At 44.1% G+C, this 23,437-nt stretch overlaps 2 protein-coding genes across 3 annotated transcripts; one reads left to right on the forward strand and one right to left on the reverse strand.

Moving 5' to 3' along the window:
* Positions 1–322: 322 nt before the first annotated feature.
* On the reverse strand, positions 323–15,674 carry LOC106565778 (zinc fingers and homeoboxes protein 3). Its single transcript, XM_014133283.2, has 3 exons — positions 15,307–15,674; positions 2,345–5,309; positions 323–1,730 (listed from the first exon to the last, which is right to left on the reverse strand). The coding sequence occupies exons 2-3, from the start codon at positions 5,095–5,097 to the stop codon at positions 1,697–1,699; spliced, it is 2,787 nt and encodes a 928-aa protein (XP_013988758.2). The 5' UTR covers positions 5,098–5,309; positions 15,307–15,674; the 3' UTR covers positions 323–1,696.
* Positions 15,675–15,717: 43 nt separating this feature from the next.
* On the forward strand, positions 15,718–23,098 carry LOC106565780 (protein FAM83D). Of its 2 annotated transcripts, none has more exons than XM_014133288.2 (4): positions 15,718–17,677; positions 20,270–20,437; positions 20,568–20,692; positions 20,902–23,098. In XM_014133288.2, the coding sequence occupies exons 1-4, from the start codon at positions 17,195–17,197 to the stop codon at positions 21,926–21,928; spliced, it is 1,803 nt and encodes a 600-aa protein (XP_013988763.1). In that variant the 5' UTR covers positions 15,718–17,194; the 3' UTR covers positions 21,929–23,098. The 2 variants fall into 2 exon arrangements, with proteins under 2 accessions (XP_013988763.1, XP_045547776.1); XM_045691820.1 differs by having other exon boundaries at positions 17,512–17,713.
* The last annotated feature ends 339 nt before the right edge of the window (positions 23,099–23,437 follow it).

A 23,437-nucleotide genomic window follows, 5' to 3' on the forward strand; every position in this document is an offset into this window, starting at 1 on the left:
ACTTGCCAAATACAGTACACTGGAAATAATGATTATAGACATCTGCTGCCATGGCAGCAAGAGCTCAATTTCCCTAACCAATTGATTTTTATTGTTGACATGTAGTTCTTAACGGAGAGAACAGTGCATCAACTTGTCCTCTACCAGTAGATGGCACTACCTGTGTTTGTAAAATAACCTGCCAATTCTTCAATGCAATTTATGTAAATTAATACACCCATATATATCCAATGGCATCTTGAATTCATTAGCAAATGTCATGTACTATAATCATTCTACAGGTGTGATAGCTTTTAATGTGGCAATAAAAACAAGTAAACGGTTTTCCTCAGTGAGTATTTATTCAGTAAAGATTCAAAGTGTAGAAAGGATGATACAACAGTGCTTTTTGATCAAACTATTTCATAAAAGTTAAAGTGATCATAACACCGTAAGTCCAGATTTCTTTTCATCTTTATTTTTCTAACCAAAATAAATTGGTAACATTCAACACAAGTGCATACACTGCTGGTAGGAGATCGCCTCCAATTTGGATGGTATAGCACCGTTGTTCGCTATTTAGCAGCTCATCAGAGATGCAGCTTTGTAGGATTCATGTAGTGACTACGTTTATATGAAAATTCAGTAGAGTGAAAAGATCTCTTCATTTGGCTCTCTAGCTAGCACAAGACCTACCTCTGTGTCCTCCAGGGCATTTGATCAAATTTACCTTTATTTTATAACATTTGCCAGTAATGATATTTCATATTATTACAGCTGAATGTTAAGCTTTTCCAAGAATACAGAAGCAGCATATTTTTTTATTCATAGATGTAGACCATCACAGGAGTGACTAATGCACTGGCACCTTGTTTTGATCTCAACATCATAGCAGCTGGAAAGCTATAAGTGATGGGCAGACCAGTCATATAAATGCATGGACAGACTTGAGTAAGGCAACTTTTGCGTGACAGGCTTCTTTTATGTTTGGGTTTGCAGATGAAGCCAGGGCAGTGTATTGATTCTGTCAGCGCTCTGCCAATATCTTTACTCTGGGGCAGTGTGGTTTTAGCATTGCTGTCTGCTAGTGCATTGTATTGTCTGTTGCGTATAGCTGAACTGTTAAGTGATCACCAACATTTATACAGAGCTAAATAAAACTAAAGGCTCAATTGCTTCTGGACTTACAGTGACTATAGAAGAAGAGTAAGAATTGGAGAGAGAAAAGTAAAATTCAAGGCAGTGACGTACTGGTTGCTAAAAAAGTAAAAAATATCACAAAGCCAACAATAACATCTCCTAGACACGTCATTTTGTCCAGTCAACAAAAACCCTCTATAGTGCAGTTTGAATCATATACTGTACATCTCATTATCCCTTTCCCATCTTCCCTCACTCAAGTCAGTTGTCCAGTCAGTGTGCACCTCCTTTCTGTCTCATCAGTTTACCTCCCTCCACATGCATCATCCTATTCCCCACATGACCACAAAGAAGCATGAAGATAGGCTTGAACATCACAGGACTTAATGGTGAGAAGTTCTTTCTTTAGAGGATGGCAGGAAGTGATGGTATAAGGGGGGGGGGGGGTATTCACAGTTACAGTCCAACGGTCCAGCAACAATCACATCTGCTGTCATAATGAACACACCAGACCATGGCCATCTGTAAAGCCGGACAGCAACCCATCCTTTATCCCTAGTAGGTTTGGGCCACTCCATCAGACTTCAAGCAGCTCTATCCTCAGACGATCCCTGAAAACACACGCATTAGTACAATATTGTTCTGATTAAATTACATTTCCCCTGAATACATGTCATATTAAGTGTCTTCAGCACCATTAACAGGTGGTAGGAAATCAGAGACTAAGTTATGTAACAGCCAACTCACAAAAGGCAATTGTCATGATTTATTCACATATATTAGCACTCTCTCTTAATCTATAATTCAATGGCCCAGACTCCAACTCTTCTAAAAATAGCTTCTTAATACACAGACCTTTGATTGTCTGTGAAAGCCACTCTGTATGAGTACCCACACACCCTCCCCGGGTTTCTTTCTTCAGAAATCACAGTAACAACTACAAACACATAACTGACATTTTTTTCTTTAAAGTCATTTTCAGTTTACAACGCCCTAAATAAATCATATCCAGTTTCAGAACAATATATAGCTACTGTAGAAATCAACAGTAAAGTGTTTGACGTTCTGTTATGGCCAAGGAGCAATATTAACCTTTGAAAAATCATCATCAGTCTCAAAGAGTCTGACAAGTCAACAACTGACCTAACATATACATTCCATGAAGGTATGGGGTGATCACAGACTGAGTCATTTTCATTAGACAACGGTAACTGATAGAACTCACCTGGCCTCCGCCTGCTTCTCCCCAAAGGCCTGGCTGCTAACCGGCTGAGGGTGATCATGCTCCCTCTCTGCCCAGTGACCATGTAGTCCTTCTGTCTCCACAGCTCTCCCTCTCTCCCCAGTCTCCTCTGGCTCTGTTGCACTCAGCAGTGGCCTCTGTGTGTCTGCGCCCCACCAGAATCCCAGCTGCCCTGAGTGGAGCCCCTTAGGTCCTTCATCAAGCTGCTTGTTCACCTCCTGCTCCACTAGTTTCCTATTAACCTCCTGGGGATTGATCAGTGCCCCTGCTTCAGAGTCTCTGTGGGCCTTTCCTTCCTCTCCCTCTACTGGTTGGCACTTGTAGCCCTCCAGCCATTTCAGCTGGCTGTTCTGGTGGATGTAGCGGCTGTCCCTGAACCAGCGGACCACCTCTGGATTTGGCAGGCCCGTCATGATACTCAGCTCCTCATACTGCTGGCTGCTGGGCCACCGTGTGCTGGTGAATGCCTGCCTCAAAAGGTGCACTTGCTGGGGGCTTTTCTTGGATGGGTGTGACAGGTCTGAGACATGTGTCTCAGACATGAGCTCTGGAGGGAAGGCCTCTGAACTAGGTTTGGCAGCTGGATCGCTCACCATGAGCCTCTGCAGGTTGATCTTGATGGGGTCAACTTTTAGTTCAGGGCTGGTTCTATCGCCCCCAAAATGGTCTTCCTCTTTGATTAGCTGCCGCAGGACTGATATAGCTTTCATAGGAACCTCCTTGATACATTTGCCATCCTTAATGATAGATATGCTGTTGCTGCTGCTTTTGGTAATGACACTGATGCTGGTGTTTTCGTTTTGGGCTTTGCTGGCAAGGTTCAGGTTGTTGACACTATCATTATTTGTAGTGCTGGAGTAGCCACTGCTAAAACTGCCATTGTTGGACTTGTGGATATTGTTGTTGTTACTGTCATCATCGCTCTTTGTTGATGTGTACTGATCCTGGTTAGCTGTGTTGCCATTGCTATGAATGTTATAGGCGATAATGTTCGATTTGCTGGTGTTACTCATGATCACTTTACCTTTGTTGCTGCTGTTGCTGAAGCCTTCCAAGACAGATGGAATGCTAATATGTCTGCTGCTTTGATTGTTTGGTTTGTCAAGGCTGTCAGTGCTACAGTCATCTTTATTGCCAATGTTGGAGGAGCAACTGACAATGCTGTTGCTGGAACTGATGTTGTTAATTGGTTTCCTAGCGCCATGGTCCCTGCCGTTACTACTGATGGAGGAGTTACTACTGATGCTGCTGCTACTACTGCAACTACTACTGTTACTGCTGCTGCTACTGCAACTACTACTGTTACTGCTGCTTCTGCCGCTGGTGCTAATGACACAACTGTTGCCCAGCCTCAGAGCAACAGTCTTGTTAGACTCCTGGCTGGCCACAGTAGTGGGGATAGTGTTCCTGGCCACTACCTGTGTTGTTCTGCTGACTACAGTCTGATATTTTGGGGGGATCATGGTTGGGGCAGCATAAGAGACCCTAGTGGTGACCGGATGACCAGCGGCTGACATGCTAGCCGAAGTGGATATGACTCCAGTATGCCTGCTCACTACACTGCCATGGGGCACCCTGGCAGCCTGGTGGCTGGGGCCCACTGGAGCAGGCTGGGCATGGACAGTGTGATGGGTCACAATGTGATTTGTGAGCCGTTGCTTGGGGGGCTGTTTTTGGGGTGCTGCTCCTTGGAAGACCGTGCTGAACATCTTCCTCCTGGCCTCCTCTATCTCCTCGGGGGACCAGCTGATCCCCTGTTTGAGTCTCTGGGCAGTGAACCACAGTTTGATCTGCTCCTCTGGCCAATCAGAGACCACAGTCAGGTAGCAGAGCTCAGCTTTGGTCGGGTAGGGGAACTTACCAAAGGAAGTCTTGAGAAAGCTGCTGGTGTCCATGGCAGCATCATAAGTGGGGATGCTGCTCAGGGGAATCATCACCTTTGGAAGGTTTTTGCTGGAATCCGAGGAGGAGGAGAAGGTGGGAGAGCTGTGCTGGTGATAGGTTTGATTGGGCACTGTTGTTGTTATCACATGAGTGACAGGGTTTCTCAACATAGCAGCACCACCGGTCCCACTGAGAGACCCATTTTGTAGATCAGGCACATTCGTCAACATGGTGGGGTCTGTCCGCTCCATTTTCTTCCCAGTGTCTATCCTCCGCACCGTGTGGGAGACCACAATCTTCTTGTGCTCTCCCTTGGCCTTCATCACCCTCACTATAGGTGTTTTAGTGAGGAAGATTGCAGTATCGCTCGAGTCCTCCCCATTGGTCGTGAACAGGCTCTGCTCTACGGTGGTCGCACCATCTCTCTTCCTGACATGCAGGGAAGCGGAGACAGAGCCCCCTGACACCCCAGGGTGGGCTTTAGCGTTGTGCAGAGCCAGGGCCTCAAACCTGACCACTGACACGCCACAGTTCAGGCAGGAGAAGCTGGGTTGGGCCCTGAAGTCTATGTGGCAGTTGTGCAGGTGGTCCAAAAAGTAGTTCAGCTCTCTGGACTCAAAGCGGCAGGGTGGGCAGCTGTATGTGCTACCTTTCTGCCATTTGTCACCCCTTTCAGGTCTGGAGGAATCATAGGAGAAATGGCCTCTGTCTTCTCCAGATATACTGAGGATGCTGTCCTCTGGGATTGTGGGTAGGAGCTCAGGAAGGCAGCCAAGTATGATCTCCTCACGCATGTGTTTGCTTTTGGATGTGATCATACAGGGCACTGTTGACTTCCTCTTGCTGGCCATTGCAATGTAGCTGTGTGCAGATGATGGGTGACTGACTGGTTGTCCCGTATGGTAACGGAGGGCGAGTGGTTTGTGGATAGGGCTGAGATTTAAGTGTCATGGGCCAGCCGCAATGACATCACAGTGTTGCTTCATGTTTGTCCTCAGCTTCTGGGACTCCTCTCACACGATGAGTTGGGGTTAGACAGCTGTTTTAGCAGTTCACTGGGAACCTATAGGAGAGAAAACAGAACAAATATGTGATAAGGTAAATCATTCCTTATAAGAATAACACCACACACAATTGGTTAATAGCTATTTAGTTATTTTTACACTGTCAGTAAAAAAATGATGGTTGCATCCTATCCTTCTATATGGGTCCTTAACCCCCATCCATACCATCAGCGAGTGTCTAATGAACATCCTGATCATGTGTCTCATATTAATGTCAAACTCTTCTGCCAACCTTGGATGAGAGCCACTGTTCACATTTGAGCCACTGTTCACATATTTATGACGTATGGTATGAGTGTTGGCACACACACACATCCATCCAGAGGCTTCATACCCATAGGGGACACAGGGGCATGTGCACCCCCAGATCTGTCCGGTGTAAGAAATTATTTATTTAATAAAAACAATGTCTCTCTCTGTAATACCTAGTGCCATGGTCCCTACAGTCTGATATTTCAGGGGGATCATGGTTGGGCTAGCCACCTAGCAATTTTATGAAGTTGGCTTTAGCTAGCCCAGATAGGTTGCCAACCTCATAACTATCTGCCAAGAAGCCATTTCAAGCTATCAATCAAGTTAGAGTAGCTAGCTTGTCCAACTACCTTAGCTGGCATGCCTGCTGCAAGGTTGGTAGACTTTAGAAAAGCAAGTAATAACTAAATGTAATGAATAAGTTTATCAATCTTTTACCCAGATTTTTGCAGAGATGCAGAGAAGCATATATATATACTGCTCAAAAAAATAAAGGGAACACTAAAATAACACATCCTAGATCTGAATGAATGAAATAATCTTATTAAATACTTTTTTCTTTACATAGTTGAATGTGCTGACAACAAAAATCACACAAAGATAATCAATGGAAATCCAATTTATCAACCCATGGATGTCTGGATTTGGAGTCACACTCAAAATTAAAGTGGAAAACCACACTACAGGCTGATCCAACTTTGATGTAATGTCCTTAAAACAAGTCAAAATGAGGCTCAGTAGTGTGTGTCGCCTCCACGTGCCTGTATGACCTCCCTACAACGCCTGGGCATGCTCCTGATGAGGTGGCGGATGGTCTCCTGAGGGATCTCCTCCCAGACCTGGACTAAAGCATCCACCAACTCCTGGACAGTCTGTGGTGCAACGTGGCGTTGGTGGATGGAGCGAGACATGATGTCCCAGATGTGCTCAATTAGATTCAGGTCTGGGGAACGGGCGGGCCAGTCCATAGCATCAATGCCTTCCTCTTGCAGGAAATGCTGACACACTCCAGCCACATGAGGTCTAGCATTGTCTTGCATTAGGAGGAACCCAGGGCCAACCGCACCAGCATATGGTCTCACAAGGGGTCTGAGGATCTCATTTCGGTACCTAATGGCAGTCAGGCTACCTCTGGCGAGCACATGGAGGGCTGTGCGGCCCCCCAAAGAAATGCCACCCCACACCATGTCTGACCCACCGCCAAACCGGTCATGCTGGAGGATGTTGCAGGCAGCAGAACGTTCTCCACGGCGTCTCCAGACTCTGTCATGTCTGTCACATGTGCTCAGTGTGAACCTGCTTTCATCTGTGAAGAGCACAGGGCGCCAGTGGCGAATTTGCCAATCTTGGTGTTCTCTGGCAAATGCCAAACGTCCTGCACGGTGTTGGGCTGTAAGCACAACCCCCACCTGTGGACGTCGGGCCCTCATACCACCCTCATGGAGTCTGTTTCTGACCGTTTGAGCAGACACATGCACATTTGTGGCCTGCTGGAGGTCATTTTGCAGGGCTCTGGCAGTGCTCCTCCTGCTCCTCCTTGCACAAAGGCGGAGGTAGCGGTCCTGCTGCTGGGTTGTTGCCCTCCTACGGCCTCCTCCACGTCTCCTGATGTACTGGCCTGTCTCCTGGTAGCGCCTCCATGCTCTGGACACTACGCTGACAGACACAGCAAACCTTCTTGCCACAGCTCGCATTGATGTGCCATCCTGGATGAGCTGCACTACCTGAGCCACTTGTGTGGGTTGTAGACTCCGTCTCATGCTACCACTAGAGTGAAAATACCGCCAGCATTCAAAAGTGACCAAAATATCAGCCAGGAAGCATAGAAACTGAGAAGTGGTCTGTGGTCACCACCTGCAGAACCACTCCTTTATTGGGGGTGTCTTGCTAATTGCCTATAATTTCCACCTGTTGTCTATTCCATTTGCACAAAAGCATGTGAAATTTATTGTCAATCAGTGTTTCTTCCTAAGTGGACAGTTTGATTTCACAGAAGTGTGATTGACTTGGAGTTACATTGTGTTGTTTAAGTGTTCCCTTTATTTTTTTGAGCAGTGTATATATATGTTTTAAATGTACGAACCACCAGTCGGTAGGATACAGACAGCTCAATAAGTATGCATTGAATTAAGCATAATGATTATGGCTCTAGATTGCAGGAAAAAGCTATTTCAGGTGTTTGAAAAATGCTAAATTCTCCAACTTCCGGACTGGGGGCCTATCCCCCTTCCAGACCAACCCCGAGCCATCCTCACGTACTTTGTGCCCCCTCAGATTTTTGGGGTGCATGATGCCTCTCCATCCATGAATACCCCCTTTGTGCTGTAAAACACTCACGCATGACGTTCCTCACAATTGCTTAAAATGTCACATATGCACCCACACCCCTTAATGCAGTTTGAAACCTTTTCAGGACACAGGTCAGTGATTTCCGCTTATTCTGTTTTTACAGTTATGTAGCTAAATATCTCATAATGATTGTTTCTCTGGGCACTCTATCATATGTAACAACATTCTGAGCACAAAAACAGAATCGGAAAGTGAGAACACGAATCGGCTTCTCTTACTCACTGCACTCTTGGTGAACCCTACCCTCCCCACACATATTTTTTCTCTCTCTCTATCTTTCTGTCTCTCCCTCTCTCTGCCTCTCTTGCTGTGAATTTGTTGATGTGTGATGTGGTGTTGAAAACTGCTCTTGATCCATCTAGTTCTCACAGAGATATCATGATGCTTTGGTAGATAGACATGTGTAAGCTCTCTTTAGCGAATGTTCATCATCATCCTCATCAGTGCCGCTCTCAGTACTTAAAAGTATTTATTACAAGGAGTGTCATTACTTTATATGTTACAATAGAGCCCACTGCTCAGTATGCAGAATGAGCACACTATTACGTTATCGAAATCTTAAGTCAAATGATTTACAGTCATCCACATTCTCTTGAACATGGCTACACTCCTAAAACAAAACGATGTCTTCAGCCAGTGAAACTGAATGGAGTCACATGTCTGCATTCACCATGGCCTGCTGGTCGGTAAAGAAAAAATGAACCTGTTCCAGAATTGAAAATCCCAAATGACTGCCCACAATACATGCTGATCCCAGATGGGCCGTGACGTCCTTTTTGTAACTGCCTCTTTTTATTTCTAATGACGGCTCCCTTTCAACAACAAAAAAAAACACCCCAAAAAACTAGGTCACCAGCCTCTTATGCAGTAATCCCGGTTTGCTGCATCCAGACGTGGGCATTTGCTGTATGTTTAGCCAGCGGAGAGGTCATGATACAGCACACAATTAACCCCTGACAGCAGGTTTAGTGAGTGCATTCCATTGAGACGAAGGCTACAGCTCTCATGCAAGAGTCTGGTCTTCTCATGCTCATCTAATAAAATGTGATGCTATGATTTTAGTATAGTGTGGACAGTGGACGGGCAGCCGATGAAGTTAAATTACTGGTTATGATACCGTAGTTAAAGGAAAAATCCACTAAAAACAATGTTTTGGCCCAAAATGGCAGCCAAGCACGAGTGCTCAGTGTAGTATCATTTTATCATCTAGACTTTTAGGACACGTGTGAGTTCGCTAATTCCATTCAAAAAGTTTCCTAAAGTAGCCTGTCTAGACTCCATCTCTTAATGACAAATAATATAACTGAAATGAGTATAACAAAATTGTAAAAATATAAGAAAATGATGATGATCAGCATATGTGCGAGGAATGACAACAGGTGCCAGTTTGAGTTTCTTTCCTCTCGTTATCATTAATGGGATGCAACTGAAGCAAACATAGCTTGATTGAATCTTGTTGGCTAATATTTTCAGTGTCATTAATTCTCTCTCATTACAGAGTCTTCTCTAGCCACTATGAACAACATGATCTTGCATTGACTGCAGCAGGTCGTAACGGTATTGTTTATTGTTGTTCTTAAAATTCTAACTATATATTGCACCAAATTTGCAAGCACCACATGTTCCATAACGTTGTCATGGAAAATATTAATGTTGTTTCCAACTACCAATCAGCAACTGCGCCATAAATCCGGCTCTATATTGAATGTTGAGATTGCCGAAAACAAATGACAAGAGTGGCAAGGAGTGGAATGTTAGCTAAAAAGACCGGTAAACAGACTAAAAGAGACTGGTACTGATGCTGCATTCAAAACAACTGGGAACCCGGAAATCTCTGGCTTGGAACTCAGAATTCCAAGTCGGAAACTCAGGCATCTTTCTAGAGCTCTTGCTTTCCGACTTGAAGATCACTGAGGTCATGATTTGACCATGTTCTTTTCCAAGTTCCCAGTTGTCTTGAAAGCACCATCAGACTAGCCACATCATCATGATGATGCAATCATGATGATGTGGCAAGTGACGAATGGTGCTTTCAAGACAACTGGGGACTCTGAAAAAAAACAAGGTTGAATCATGACCTCAGTGATCTTCAGGTCAGAAAATCAGAGCTCTAGTTAGATGCCAGATTTTCCGACTTGAGGGGCTTCCCAGAATCTATAGTGGCACAGCCTTAGACCACTGCGCCACTAAAGATTCTGGGTTCGAGTCCAGGCTCTGTCGCAGCCGGCTGCGACCGGGAGATCCATGGGACGGCGCACAATTGTCCTTGTCCCATCGCGCACTAGCGACTCCTGTGGCGGGCCGGGCGCAGTGCACGCTGACATGGTCGCCAGGTGTACGGTGTTTCCTCCGACACATTGGTGTGGCTGGCTTCCGGGTTAAGTGGGCATTGTGTCAAGAAGCAGTGAGGCTTGGTTGGGTTGGGTTTCGGAGGACACACGGCTCTCGACTTTCGCCTCTCCCAAGTCCGTACGGGAGTTGCAGCGATGAGACAAGACTGTAACTACCAATTGGATACCACGAAATTGGGGAGAAAAAGGGGTAAAAAAAATACAAAGGCCATGCCATTTAAAAAAAGACCATGTGATGTTATCTGAGCACTAATAGGTTATTTGATGTAGCCTGTGTGGATGTGGTCCAGGACAGGAGTACTGTGCTGAGCAATATCCTAGTGGCAAGACAGCGTTGCCCTAGTATCTCTCCTCCTAAAACATCACATTTCCTGCATGACAAACCAGACAGGCCAAAGGTTGAGCAAGGGTACATAAAGAACCAGGTCACCTATCAAAAGAATGGGGTGCATTATCTAGCGAGCAAGATGTGCGATCAGACAGAAGACAAGGGGTTCCCAGACAGGGACTGGAGCCAATGAATGGTGCACTCTGAAAAGAGGGGCCTCGTGTTTCAGCGCTGAAGGAGACGACTCAGACGAGCACTGTCTCCTGGTGTGTCATATGTCCCGATACTGGCACAGGCTCTATGGCTGAGATTAAAAGAGTTTCATCTCCGTAGACCTGGGGAGTACTGATCTGAACTGAGGCAAAGTGACAGAGCTCTCACACAAGCTTTTAGAACACCCCCGCTCACTCTTCACAAGCAAAGTCCTTGTGTTACCTTGTGTGCTCAACTCAGCCAGCATGATTTCATTTAATGTTTGGCTTTTTAGAATAAAATGTTAAGAAAAAATGTGGCTTCATATCTGAAGGGGTGTAAAGTGGTACACATTCAATAAAATACCCCATAGGCACTCGCACTGTTGACATTTGAAAACAGATTGGTATTTGCAATGCCATGTCGCTGGTCACATGACTGAGGAGTGAGAGGACAGAGAAGAAGGACATAGGGAAAGCAGACCCAGACAGACAGCTGGGTGATTATGACAGAGAAAGTGTTTTAGTATTCCACTTCCTCCAATACACACACACACAACACACACCCTTCTTGCCTGTTCTCTTCAACATCGTTTTACACCAAAGCTTTCAGAAATATTACTCTTTAAACTCAACTGCCAGTAAACAGTCTGTGGTGCTGCAGTCACACAAGAGCTGATGAGAAATCTTGGCTGTTTTATGACAACATTTGTTTTCCATATATTAGCATTTCAGTGATCCACGGCTGTCTTGAAAGTCTGACAGCCTCAGCCTGCTTCCCTGGTTTTGAGTTGAAAATCGACAGAAACAGTGCCTGGCATAAGTCTGTGTGGGACAGACAAAACAGTTCCTGATAGACACACCTAAACAATAGGAAAAATCTGTTTAGGAGTACATCTTTTGCCAAATGTTCATTAAATAGATTAAAGTCATGTGAGTGGATCAACTGGACATCCAAATATAAGTCAGAAACAGATAGCAATTACTGCCCTGAACAAGGAAGATGTTGGGAACAATGGCGCCTCATTTATAAGAGAAACGTGATCCAGCACTGGGAACATTATTCAGAGGACTGTCCGTCAACTTGCCATTGTTCAATTTCCTGCATGTCTGGATGTCTGCTGTGTCTATTCTGATTTCTGTGTCTAGTAATGTGTGTTTGACTGAATGGCTGCGACTCAGGCTGCACATCATAATTCAAGTGTATTCTAATGGGTTAGTGTTTGTATGTCCACAATATCCACATTAATTACAGAGTTGTAAGCTCCACTGTCACACCTTCAGCCAAGGATGTAAGTGGTTAATCTGTCTTCAGCATCTGGTCATTTGTATGCCCCTTAATTCTGTGTTTGACTGTGTCTTCAGGGCGTGTGTGTGTGTTTGTCTGTTCTATGTATTTATGTGTGTACCAGTATATGAGTAAGGGTGTGTGAACGTGTGAATGCCTGCTGAGAGACGCAGGTGTTGTCAACCGTCTCCTCCTCACCCCCCTTACCTCCATGACTGCAGCCCGGTCCACTGGGAGACCAGTCAGCGGTGCCACTCATGTGTTAACATTGCCATAGCAACCCCTCTCTTCTCCTTGCCCACCACACCACACACAGAGGAGTCTCTCGACTACACCCACCACACATCCAGACGCATTTACGCACACACGCATACACACATAAATGACCACCTTTTATGCCAGGCAAAGGACAAAGTTAATCCTCCTGCTGTGCCATCTTTGAAAATGCCAGTCTTGGCTTAGCTGTTCCGGACCATTGGGGTTGGGTGGGTCAGAGGTAAAGACACCTTCTCACAATGACAATACAAAAATACCTGCTCAACTGCACAGTCCACTCTACTGATTAAGTGTTTGTGACAGTCCTTTCATAAAAGACAAATGAGGGATATATACATTTCATTGCAAAGGACATCCTGTCAGTGTTGTCTTGTAAAATTGGCACAGAGGTCTGAGGACTGAGGTATTGTAATACAGTATAATGTACACTGCCAAAGCATCTCTTGTTCTGTTCAAATGCATTTTCATGTCATCCATCACAATCTTATATTGTTCACCAAAGCCTTCCTCTATGGCCTGGGTGAATGGCAGACCAAACATGTGTGAAAAAATCCTGAGTAATGAGAGCCTATTTCTGTGTTTTTTTTTATGAATAAATCTCCTTTAGTTCTGTATCTTGGACTCCGGGCCATTGATATGGCAACTTAAAAAGAAAAATGAAGAAAAATGGCGGCGTATCGCGCATTGTACTGTCCAACCTAAAATGGCTGACATCACAGCCTCTTGTAAGTGCCAGAGCTTGGCAAATGCCAGCTCCTGCTGACCAAACCTTTCTTGCACAGGACAGAGAAAGTGGCAGGGGCTCTCTCCTCTCTAGCCCCCAGTTTTTTTCTTCCACGAGTGCAGAGAAGTTTCTTTTGGTTGGAACGGAGCAAACATGCTGTCTCAGGGAGGCTTTCGGTCGCTTTGTGCCTCGATACTCCTAAGACATAAGCAATACCATACGATGAATAGGAGAGAATAAGAGCGAACCCATACAGAGTGGTATAGACTTTCAGACTAACAAAACAAAGATCTCTAAGTAGTATGCTTATGGGACTGTTTTTGTGAGGAGGGGGAAGTATGCTGTTATCACAAATATGGTTGTTTGTACAGAACTGCTGGGAAATAGATCTGGTTGGCATTAGATAGCTGATTTTCCTCTCTGAACTCAAAGAATGTTATACACTCGATGTCAGCTAAAACTGCAAATCACGACCATATGACCTCCTTGAGGGTGCTCTGGCAATGACTATACGGCACAGTGAAACCTAAGCCACAGACATGAAAATATTATCTGACTGGTGTCGATAGACATCAGGACATTTAATCCTCAAAGCGGTATATTCGTACAGTAACTAAGGAGTGGCATACAAGGATGTTTTTTGTAGAGTGGGGTGGGCACTCTCTGCCCATTACACAGTGTCTGTGTATACAAACACTCTCTGTTATGGCCATAACCAAAACTGTGAGCCGTCCCTAATTGCAGGGAGTCAGGATAAAAGGCAATATGCTTGGCCTCATTAGCACAGTTCCGAGAAGGAGAGATGGAAGAACGTTCCCAGGGATCCACAAAGGGAATTGACATTCCCCCAGTGTAACTGCCTAGAAGAGTGCAAACCTCTACACAGACACACTCACTGGACCAGGCTGAACCTAGCTAGCCTAGATGAGCCAAGCTATGAGAGCTAGCTTGTCTAGCGTTGTATTAGTCAGTAAGGAGAGACGTCTGCCAAGCATAGGAGCAGAATAAGGCTCTTTTACGAACTTCATGCAACTATGTATTTTGAGGGCGCATTAATGGTCAAATTGGGTGTCTGCATATTCATTCTAGTTTAATAACCTTAAATGATACTTCATATACCACTGGTAGCATGACATGCTCCTTCAGTTCCAATGGGCATGATGCCCCTGGCTCATTGCATGTGCATGAATCACTCACACATTTCCCCTGATTAGAGGGTTGAATATTTAAACCAATAGTTTCCGGATGAATATTTTATGCTGCTCATTCAAGAGGTAGAATACCATCTTAAGGTCCAATATAAAGTGTAGGCATGATGGCCAGCTAAGAGACAACAAAAAAAAATGTATTTTACAGGGTCAATGAATTGGCTACACATGAATAATGTGCGTGTCTGTTTTTGTGAGATTGGAATCGTGAGGAAAAGTTTACAGTGTGCAATATTCTGACAGTTTGACACACATTAAAAAAGACAGATGAAAACAAGAGGACAGCTCCCAAAATGCAGTTGATTGTCGAGCTCTAAGCATCAACGCAAGGCGGTAACAGGTGGGAAAACAAAACAATTGTTCAATACATAGGCTAAAACAACAACGTCTGCAATGAAACATCATACATTAGCCTACTGAACTGATTAATTGAAAGGAAGGATTAACGTCGCTTTAAAATTCATAGATTAAAAAGGAAGACATTTTGGGTAGTAAATCCAGCCGGACGTCTGGGTCGTCTAAATTAGACTACCAGACATCACATCCAATAAGATTATGTATTCGTTATATACAAAGTCCTTAGAACTTGGATACTGAAATATAGTCAACACTGACTCGCTCAAAAAGCAGGGGAAATATTCAGCGTTGTGCAATAAATTAATCAGAAACGTCACATTGTAGCGTGCGAGAGGGCAAGTACAACGTTGAGTAGACTACATTCTTGAAACTGTAACAAAAAGTCAAGTTAACCCTTTCACTCCAGTAGCCTGTTGGCAAACATTGGCTCGGTGTTTGGGCTATTTGTGACTATCTTCAACTCATACTGTAGAATGAAACATATTCCCAAAAATCCTAACTCGGCACCCCCCCACCTACTGTCGCCATTTTATATATTGGCGACTTCATATATACTGCCTAGACTACAGCACCAGATACATTTCAATAGCCAGAATTGGAGTAAACTATCTGTGATTATATAAAAATAATTCGAGCTATTATATTGTAGGCTACAAGGAAAAGTGGCCTTACCTTGATATTTGGACCGGGGTAAAATGGAATACGACATTAATATAGAAATGATTAATATTAGATTAGCTCCGTTCGTTGCGCTTTGAGAGGAGGGGGGTGGGTCCTCTCCTCAGTTGAACCCGATAAACTGGCGTGAACCCGTCCGACAGTGACCACAGCAAGGTACATTACCTCTCCTCGCACACTGTATGGACAGAAAACAACTATGGTCGGCGGCAGGACGAGGTAGCCAAAAATTATACGGAGTGTATTTCCTATGAACACGTGATTCAGAGCGTCACCCAACATCCTAAACCCTTTCATCTAAATTTTGGAGAAGGGCGGGGGTTGGACGGTGAATGTATGGAGAGAGATACGCTCGAACGAAGCGAAAGTGTTGGACACGAACCACGGTCGGTCAGTGTTTTGATGTCTTAATTACCCTATGCCTATTGAAAACTGAAGAGTGTATTTGAGAATTTGCCAAAGATGTGGCTTAATAATTTTGACGTCCTTTCCTATCAGAAAAGGTCTTACCTGCCACATGATGAAAACAGTCTAGCCTAATGAATACCTATAGGCTACATAATAATTAGGTAACTCTGTTTTGCCAATTTAACGTGTGTTAAGGCGTCTCGTCTGTCTAACCACAGGAACGTTGAGAGTGAGATTGCCCGTGAATATCAAAAAGGCCTGCTCAGCGTAATGAATAGTGCGCGTAAAGGGGTGGATAGCTCATGCCACAAATATGTCGCGCCGACGCGCCATATCCTACTTCTATTTACATTTTCCAGCTTTACTGACTCCAGATTCATCGAGGGACAATCCATCTGAGGTCATAGCTAGCTAGCTTCACTGGTCCATTAAACAAATAAGGTATACCAACGACTAGGCTCTTACTCCTTGGTTGGTTATACAGTACGTGTGCGTAAAAAGAAGGCACCATATGTAGCAATATGGGGACATTGACTCCATCATTTGCATTGCCAGATGATAATTATTATTTTGATTGCCAACAACAATATGTTTAATCTTTTGAATTCAATTCAGGAATACATAGACCTTATCAATCACTTTAAAACATGCTGGGCTGGTGTTATTTTTAAATATTAGGAATCAATGTCATGAAAAATCAGCCAATTAGACGTGTTATTTTATCATCATATGATATAGCTTACTTCAGACCAGGCCTATACCCAAAGGCCTACCGTGAACCTTCATCGTGTCTGTAAAAATGTACATGGTCTTACTCTTTGGTTATAGACTTGTGGTAAAAACAGAAGGTTCCAATATGTGGCATTGGGACATTGCGTCCAGCATTTGAATTGCAAGGTTAATTATTCATTTTATTGCCAACTACACTGTTTAAACGTTTGAATTATTAGGCATAAACTACACATACATGATTTATACCATGATACCACAACTAACACAACTTGATAACACACATGATTAATGATTAAGTGGTCTCCTTTTTAAATATTAGGGACATAAATGTCACCAGTCAGATAATTAGGCTTGTGCTTAGTTTTATAATCATATGATATAGCCTACTCCTTCCGTGATTTCGTAGTGTCCAAATGTACAGTAGTTCTACAGTAGACTAGTCCGGGCATTTGAGGTCGTGACTTGAGAGTGGATACTGCATAGGGTTTGTTTGCCTCCAAATTCAAACTGCTGGCCAATGAGCGAGCGCTTATAACGGAGTGACAGGTCTAAAGCGCAGGCTTGTGTACACGATTCTGGTTCCTAACTTTCGAGTAGCCAATGCCGACTACGGATGGGCTGGAACTGAGTAAATTGCAAAATACAAATTTGCTTCTTCTGGCTAGGCTACGTTATATCACGCGTATCGGAGGGACACATAATTGAATGGTTACTGTCTATTCTAAATAGTTCACCTAACGTTATGGCTCTATCGCAATGTTTGGAAGATTCACCTGTAAGGTGGCCGTCAAGAAGACAGGGAAATGATTTGAATGTAAAGGAGTTATACAACGAAAGACATCGGCTGGCGTTAGAGGAACTTATTTCAGGTGGAGTTGATTCGTTTTTGGGATTTCTAAGAAAAGAGAGAATTCCGAACTTTCTCTCGGATGACGAGATCAGACGCATTGGCCGTGCTGCGGTGGTTCCACGCTGTGTGTCCCACCACGCAGAGGACGTGATTTTTGAACAGTCGGTAAGCAGCTCCATGGACTGCTCCTCCGTCACTTACTTCCCCGAGGTCTCGGACGTGGAGCCACCGCTGTTGGAAATCGGCTGGCCCGCCTTTACATCGGGCTCTTACAGAGGAGTCACTCGTGCTGTCGCCCACTTCCAACCCAGTTATGGAGAATGCATCTATAGTTGCAAGGAAGCTGCGAGAAGAATGATTCAAAGTGCCAAGGAGGTAATACATTAACAAAACACTAAAATGGTCATCAAGGTGAGCACAGTAAAATCAACTACATTGTTGAACTTACAGTGTTTAATGTGTGCATTTTTTAATTTAACCTTTATTTAACTAGGCAAGTCAGTTAAGAACAAATTCTTATTTACAATGATGGCCTTATTGATACAGATTGTTTCAGGACTAGGCCTATAGCCTACGGAAAGAACCATTTTGCTATTTTACTACATTTTGTACACCTCAGATGTAAAATTCAAACGATACCAGCCACGTATTGACTGTTTGATTTGAGTCAGTCAGTCAATCGGCTCCTGACCCTGGGTGTGTCTGTTTACTCAAACGTGACCATCCAAAGCATCCACTCACTCACTGACTGCCTGGTATTCCAGGCCTATATACAGTGCATTCGGAATGTATTCAGACGTTGACTTTTTACACATTTTCTTACGTTACGGCCTTATTCTAAAATCGATTACATTGTTTCCCCCCCATCAATCTGCACTCAATACCCCATAATGACAAAGCAAAAACAGGTTTTTAGACATTTTTGGAAATGTATAAAAAAAAAAAAATGAAATATCACATTTACATAAGTATTCAGACCCTTTACTCAGTACTTTGTTGAAGCACCTTTGCAGCGATTACAGCATCAAGTCTTGTTGGGTATGACGCTACAAGTTTGGCACACCTGTATTTGGTGAGTTTCTCCCATTCTTCTCTGCAGATCCTCTCAGGCTCTGTCAGGTTTGATGGGGATTGTTACTGCACAGCTATTTTCAGGTTTCTTCAGAGATGTTTTATCAGGTTCAAGTTTGAGCCACTCAAGGACATTCAGAGACTTGTCCCGAAGCCATTCCTGCGTTGTCTTGGCTGTGTGCTTAGGGTCATTGAGGTCCTGAGTGCTCTGGAGCAGGTTTTCATCAAGGTTCTGTCTGTACTTTGCTCCGTTCAACTTTTCCTCCATCCTGACTAGTCTCCCAGTCCCTGCCGCTGAAAAACATCCCCACAGCATGATGATGCCCCCACCATGCTTCACCGTGGGGATGGTGCCAGGTTTCCTTCAGATGTGATGCTTGGCATTCAGGCCGAATAGTTCAATCTTGGTTTCATCAGACCAGAAAATCTGGTTTCTCATGGTCTGAGAGTCCTTTAGGTGCCTTTTGGCTAACTCCAAGCGGGTTGTAATATGCCATTTACTGAGGAGTGACTTCAATCTGGCCACTGTACCATAAAGGCCTGATTGGTGGAGTGCTACAGATATGGTTCTCCCATCACAACAGAGGACCTCTAGGGTTCTGTTAGCGTGACCATCGGGTTCTTGGTCACCTCCCTGACCAAGGCCCTTCTCCCCTGATTGCTCAGTTTGGCTGGTGGGCCAGCTCTAGGAAGAGTGGCCGTCCTTTTCACTTTGTCATTATGAGGTATTGTTTGTAGATTGAGGGGGAAAATATTTAATCAATTTTAAAATCTGGCTGTAATGTAACAAAAATGTGGAAAAGGGGAAGTGGTCTGAATACTTTCCGAATACACTACATCTTTCTGAGGTCTGGATGAACCTTTATACTGTGATGCTCTTCTCAATACTCATATTTAAAGTACTGTTGCATTTTCTTCTAATTCACAGATAGTCTTTTTGAAAACTATATCACCCAATGTGAGGAGCACTAGATACTTGAAAGGTCAGAGGAATGAAAGACACCTGTTGGTCACATGTTCAAACTCAACACATTTCTGGACGTGTTGGGAACTGTCAGTTTAATGCAGTTTCCTTACCATCCTGATGAGTTAGCATTCCAGAATGGAGAGATTGATGAAGAGCTTCAACTCCAAGTCTGGTTCAGAGGAACGCCTACAGTAATAGTACATTAATGAATGTGTCTGAACATGCTTTTCACATGTAATAGTGTTGCTGTGCACTTTTCAGAATGCTTAGCCTTGTGTCATCTGCCTCTGTGTGCAGGTGAGCTGTAGGTAGGTTTACAGCTAACTGGGTGAAATCAGAGTTGAGTTACGTCATTGTATTTACAGTGCATTTAATTAATCTCTCTGCTTCAGGCCTTATAGTTGATCAGCATCCGTTTCAGAATAACAATTTAGGAAATGCCCCAAATGGCCCTTGATCTGTAAGCTATTGAGTTATTGTTCATGAGAGGACACTAGAAAATAGTTTTATCAAGGAAACCTAACATCAATGCAAATCATTTCTAGCCTGCTGCTGAAGATTTCAGACATAAGCAGGAAATATTAAATCACCCCACAATGAGCCTGATTGTCCATGTCATAGAAACACATTTGTTTGCAGTCCAAGCATTAAAGATGATTGCCATGGCAACAGACCACAGTTGACTGCAGGGAGGCTCATCTAGATACACATGACAGAGACAGTGTGGCCAATAGAGGAGCCGGCTTAGTGTTTTCTCCTTCTTAATGTTTGATTAAGACCTGGTTTGTGGGCACAAGCATGCATAAGAGCCCGTTTAGAGTGACCCTGCCTCACACATAGTATGGCAGAAGAGCAGCCTCTTTTAAATTGTAAACTGGGCCTATATCAATGGTGCTTTGACTAACGAATGACTTGATTAACCATTCCAGGTGATCGCCATAGTGACAGACTCTCTGACAGACCTGGACATCTTTAAGGATCTCCAGGAGGCGTGCACACAGCGCAGAGTTCCGGTCTACATCCTGCTGGACTGGTCCTGTGTGCCGGCATTCCTCAAAATGTGCAACAACATCAATGTGCGCCTGGACGATCTTAAGGTATATGTTGTCTTATCGCCGATAAGCTGCTGTTTTATTACTGATTTAGAAGCATGGTAATTCTGTATTTAATAAGTGACCTGTGACTGGCTTGTATTTCATACTGTTTTTGTTTCATTCCTCAACAAAGCAAATGCGAGTGCGGACCGTAACTGGTGGTACATACTTCATGAGGTCAGGGGCCAAGATTACTGGGAAGGTTCATGAACGGTTCATGTTGATTGATGGGAACAGAGTGACTACAGGCTCCTACAGGTAAAGACTTCTTTCTTTACTACCACATAATTATATGCAGTATAGCATTGAAAAATGTCCCAGTTTTTTTACAAGACCCCCGAGCAAAAAGCCTATAAAACACTCAATACTTTCAACTTGTATGAACCTAGCTGCTGTAAGTGACTTTGCCATCCTTATTTGACTGATATGGGGTATACAACTGTAAAGCCCTTTGCTTACATTCTTAGGTTCAATTGGACTGATGGGAAACTAAACAGCAGCAACATGATCGAGTTGTCTGGCCAGATCACTGAGAACTTTGATGAGGAGTTCCGGATTCTGTACGCCCAGTCCATGCCTGTTATTACCAGGGGCCCAGCCAGTGCCCGAAACAGTGGCATCTATGACCACCTTCTCATCAAACACCCCGGTACCTCATCCCCTCAGCCGGCCAAAGAGAGGCCCCCAGTCAAGCCTGTCTGTCCGGAAGTATTGGGGAAAACTGTCTGTCTGACCAGCACACCCAGCCGGGCCCAGGCTGTGGTAGTGCCGCCCTCCAGAGAAATGACTGGAAAGAGCAGCCTGGTGTCGGCCTCCTTCACCATAGGGGAAGACTGGATGGAGCAGCGACACATGCAGGAGGTCCTGGCTGGAAGTGCCGCCCAGTGTCTGCCCACAGGTGACCCTGCCACTGTCACATCAGCAGTGGATGTACAGGTCACACCCCCCATCCCTACCTGCTGCCATGTCTCCACCCAGACCAACTGTCCTGCGGTGGACCTTGGCGTGCAGACTGATCTGACTCAGTACACTAAGCACCTCTCCCCCAACAAGGCTGCATTTTCTCCCATTACCAGCACCACTACCCAGACCAACAACATCCAGAGTGAAGCTGCCTCCTCCTCAGATTCTGTCTCGACCTCCCCCAGGCAGCACCGCGCCCCCCATGGGGTGGACCGTCGCCCTGCAATCCGACACTGTACTGCACCCCATGATGGGAACCTGAGGGAGTGCTTCCGCAAGCTGACCAAAGAGCGTCAGTATCACTACTCCACCATCCGCTCCAAGCTGGAGCACATGGTGACCATGCTGTCCCACCGCCGTGAGCTGGTGGACCTCACCAACCTCACCAACATGGCCCTGGGGCCCGGGCTGCACAGAGCATGCAATGCCCAGAAAGAGCGGAGACAATGGCAGAGGCAGGGGCATAACCCTGGCCTGCTGATGGACAGTGTGGGCATGGGCACATGGCCAAGGGCTAGGTGTTTACACTAACAGGACTTGCAGGGGCTTGAAGGTGGAGGGTGTTGTAGAAACCGCTCTGTGTTTTGTAGGTAACACTACTTGAAACAAATGGGTTTAAAGAGCAATATGAAATATTTGAGAGTTAGTCTTCCTTAGTGTTTAGAATTTGAAAGTATGTGTCTCTGTGTCTGTGTTTTGATGCAGCCTTCTTCCTCTTTTTATTGTGAATCTGTCCCTTTTCTTTGACCCCTGTTTGAACATTTCTACTTTAGAAACTGACGTCAAATGGCAGTAGACAGGCGGTGGATATACTGTCATTTGCCTTGACTATTTTTGCTACAAAATTGAATGTTTTTAAGCATAGACATTGTGCAGTAAGACACAATCTATATATAGTTTTGATGATTGAAAAAAATATATTATAACAATAAGATTGTCCAAAGATTTATTTGAGAAATACTGTAATTGCAATTCATAAATTGATATTTGCTGAACATTTTAGATGAGACATTTTGTCTGTAACTAACGTTTTATTATACAGCATTCTAACATGCAGTTTAACTTGTTAGGTTCCAAATTTGAGTAAATAACTCACGGACACTAGAGAAGCTTAACCAAGTTTAATTCTTCCCAAAGAGACGTTACAGCTGTAATTCAGACAAAAAATGTTTTCGCACAAGCACTGATATTTAATCCTTTCTCCTAGGCTGAGTCTCCGCATCTCTGTTGCTAGCCAGAACCTTAGTGATATCTGTTCTTCCTCACTTCATCTAACCTGACCTCTACCCCAAAGTGCTCACTCCTCCCCAACTCCAAGGCTGTCATGGTTATTGATACCAGACGGTGTCTCTTCTCCACACAGAGGATCCCTGATGGCTAACAATAACATATCCTCACATAATTATACATCACCCTCTTTCCCTCAGTGACATTGTTAGGTTCTAAGCTCTCCACCCGTCTCTCCTACACATTCTCAAAGCCATCTAACTCCTACAGATAACCATTAACTTCTGATGTAAAAACCAGTCTCTGTCATCCCTGAGGTACCATACTTCTGATCTATCATGTCTCTAGTATAGCAATGTTCAAAGTTTACCCAGAATCCAACAAACTTAATCTGAGTACTGAAGCAGTTATGTGTTATGATATCAATTGATGTACTTTATTGCTGACACTTAAAATAAAGGAGTACTTTATGTATATTTTTTCATCTATCACTTTTTCTATTACATGTACACTCTCCCAACCTCATAATGAGTACTTGGAACCAGTGACCGTGTGTCCTGAAGCCCAATGCTTAGACATGCTGATCATTGTATTATGAGATGTGATCACTATGGAGATCCTTTTTTTTTTTAATGAATGATAATGTTGAGGGCAATGGCTTTTTGAGTCTCATTCATAAGAATATTGTGTTTATATTGTTATGTTATTGAGTGATTGGCTAATAACTATTGTATAACATTGTGCCACTGTCCTCAGTTTAACATCTGGGGATTTGTGGGCCACTTTGCAAGGGAAATCATCTCTCTTCACTCT

The sequence above is a fragment of the Salmo salar genome, chromosome ssa12, assembly GCF_905237065.1.
Source record: "Salmo salar chromosome ssa12, Ssal_v3.1, whole genome shotgun sequence".
Taxonomy (NCBI): Eukaryota; Metazoa; Chordata; class Actinopteri; order Salmoniformes; family Salmonidae; genus Salmo; species Salmo salar.

Coding starts and splice junctions, on each gene's coding strand:
- LOC106565778 (XM_014133283.2), bottom strand. CDS start 5,097: ATGGCCAGCAAGAGGAAGTCAACAGTGCCCTGTATGATCACATCCAAA. Junction 1,731..2,344: donor GAGAAGCAGGCGGAGGCCAG/GTGAGTTCTATC, acceptor GTGTGTTTTCAG/GGATCGTCTGAGGATAGAGC.
- LOC106565780 (XM_014133288.2), top strand. CDS start 17,195: ATGGCTCTATCGCAATGTTTGGAAGATTCACCTGTAAGGTGGCCGTCA. Junction 17,678..20,269: donor TGATTCAAAGTGCCAAGGAG/GTAATACATTAA, acceptor TAACCATTCCAG/GTGATCGCCATAGTGACAGA. Junction 20,693..20,901: donor GTGACTACAGGCTCCTACAG/GTAAAGACTTCT, acceptor TTACATTCTTAG/GTTCAATTGGACTGATGGGA.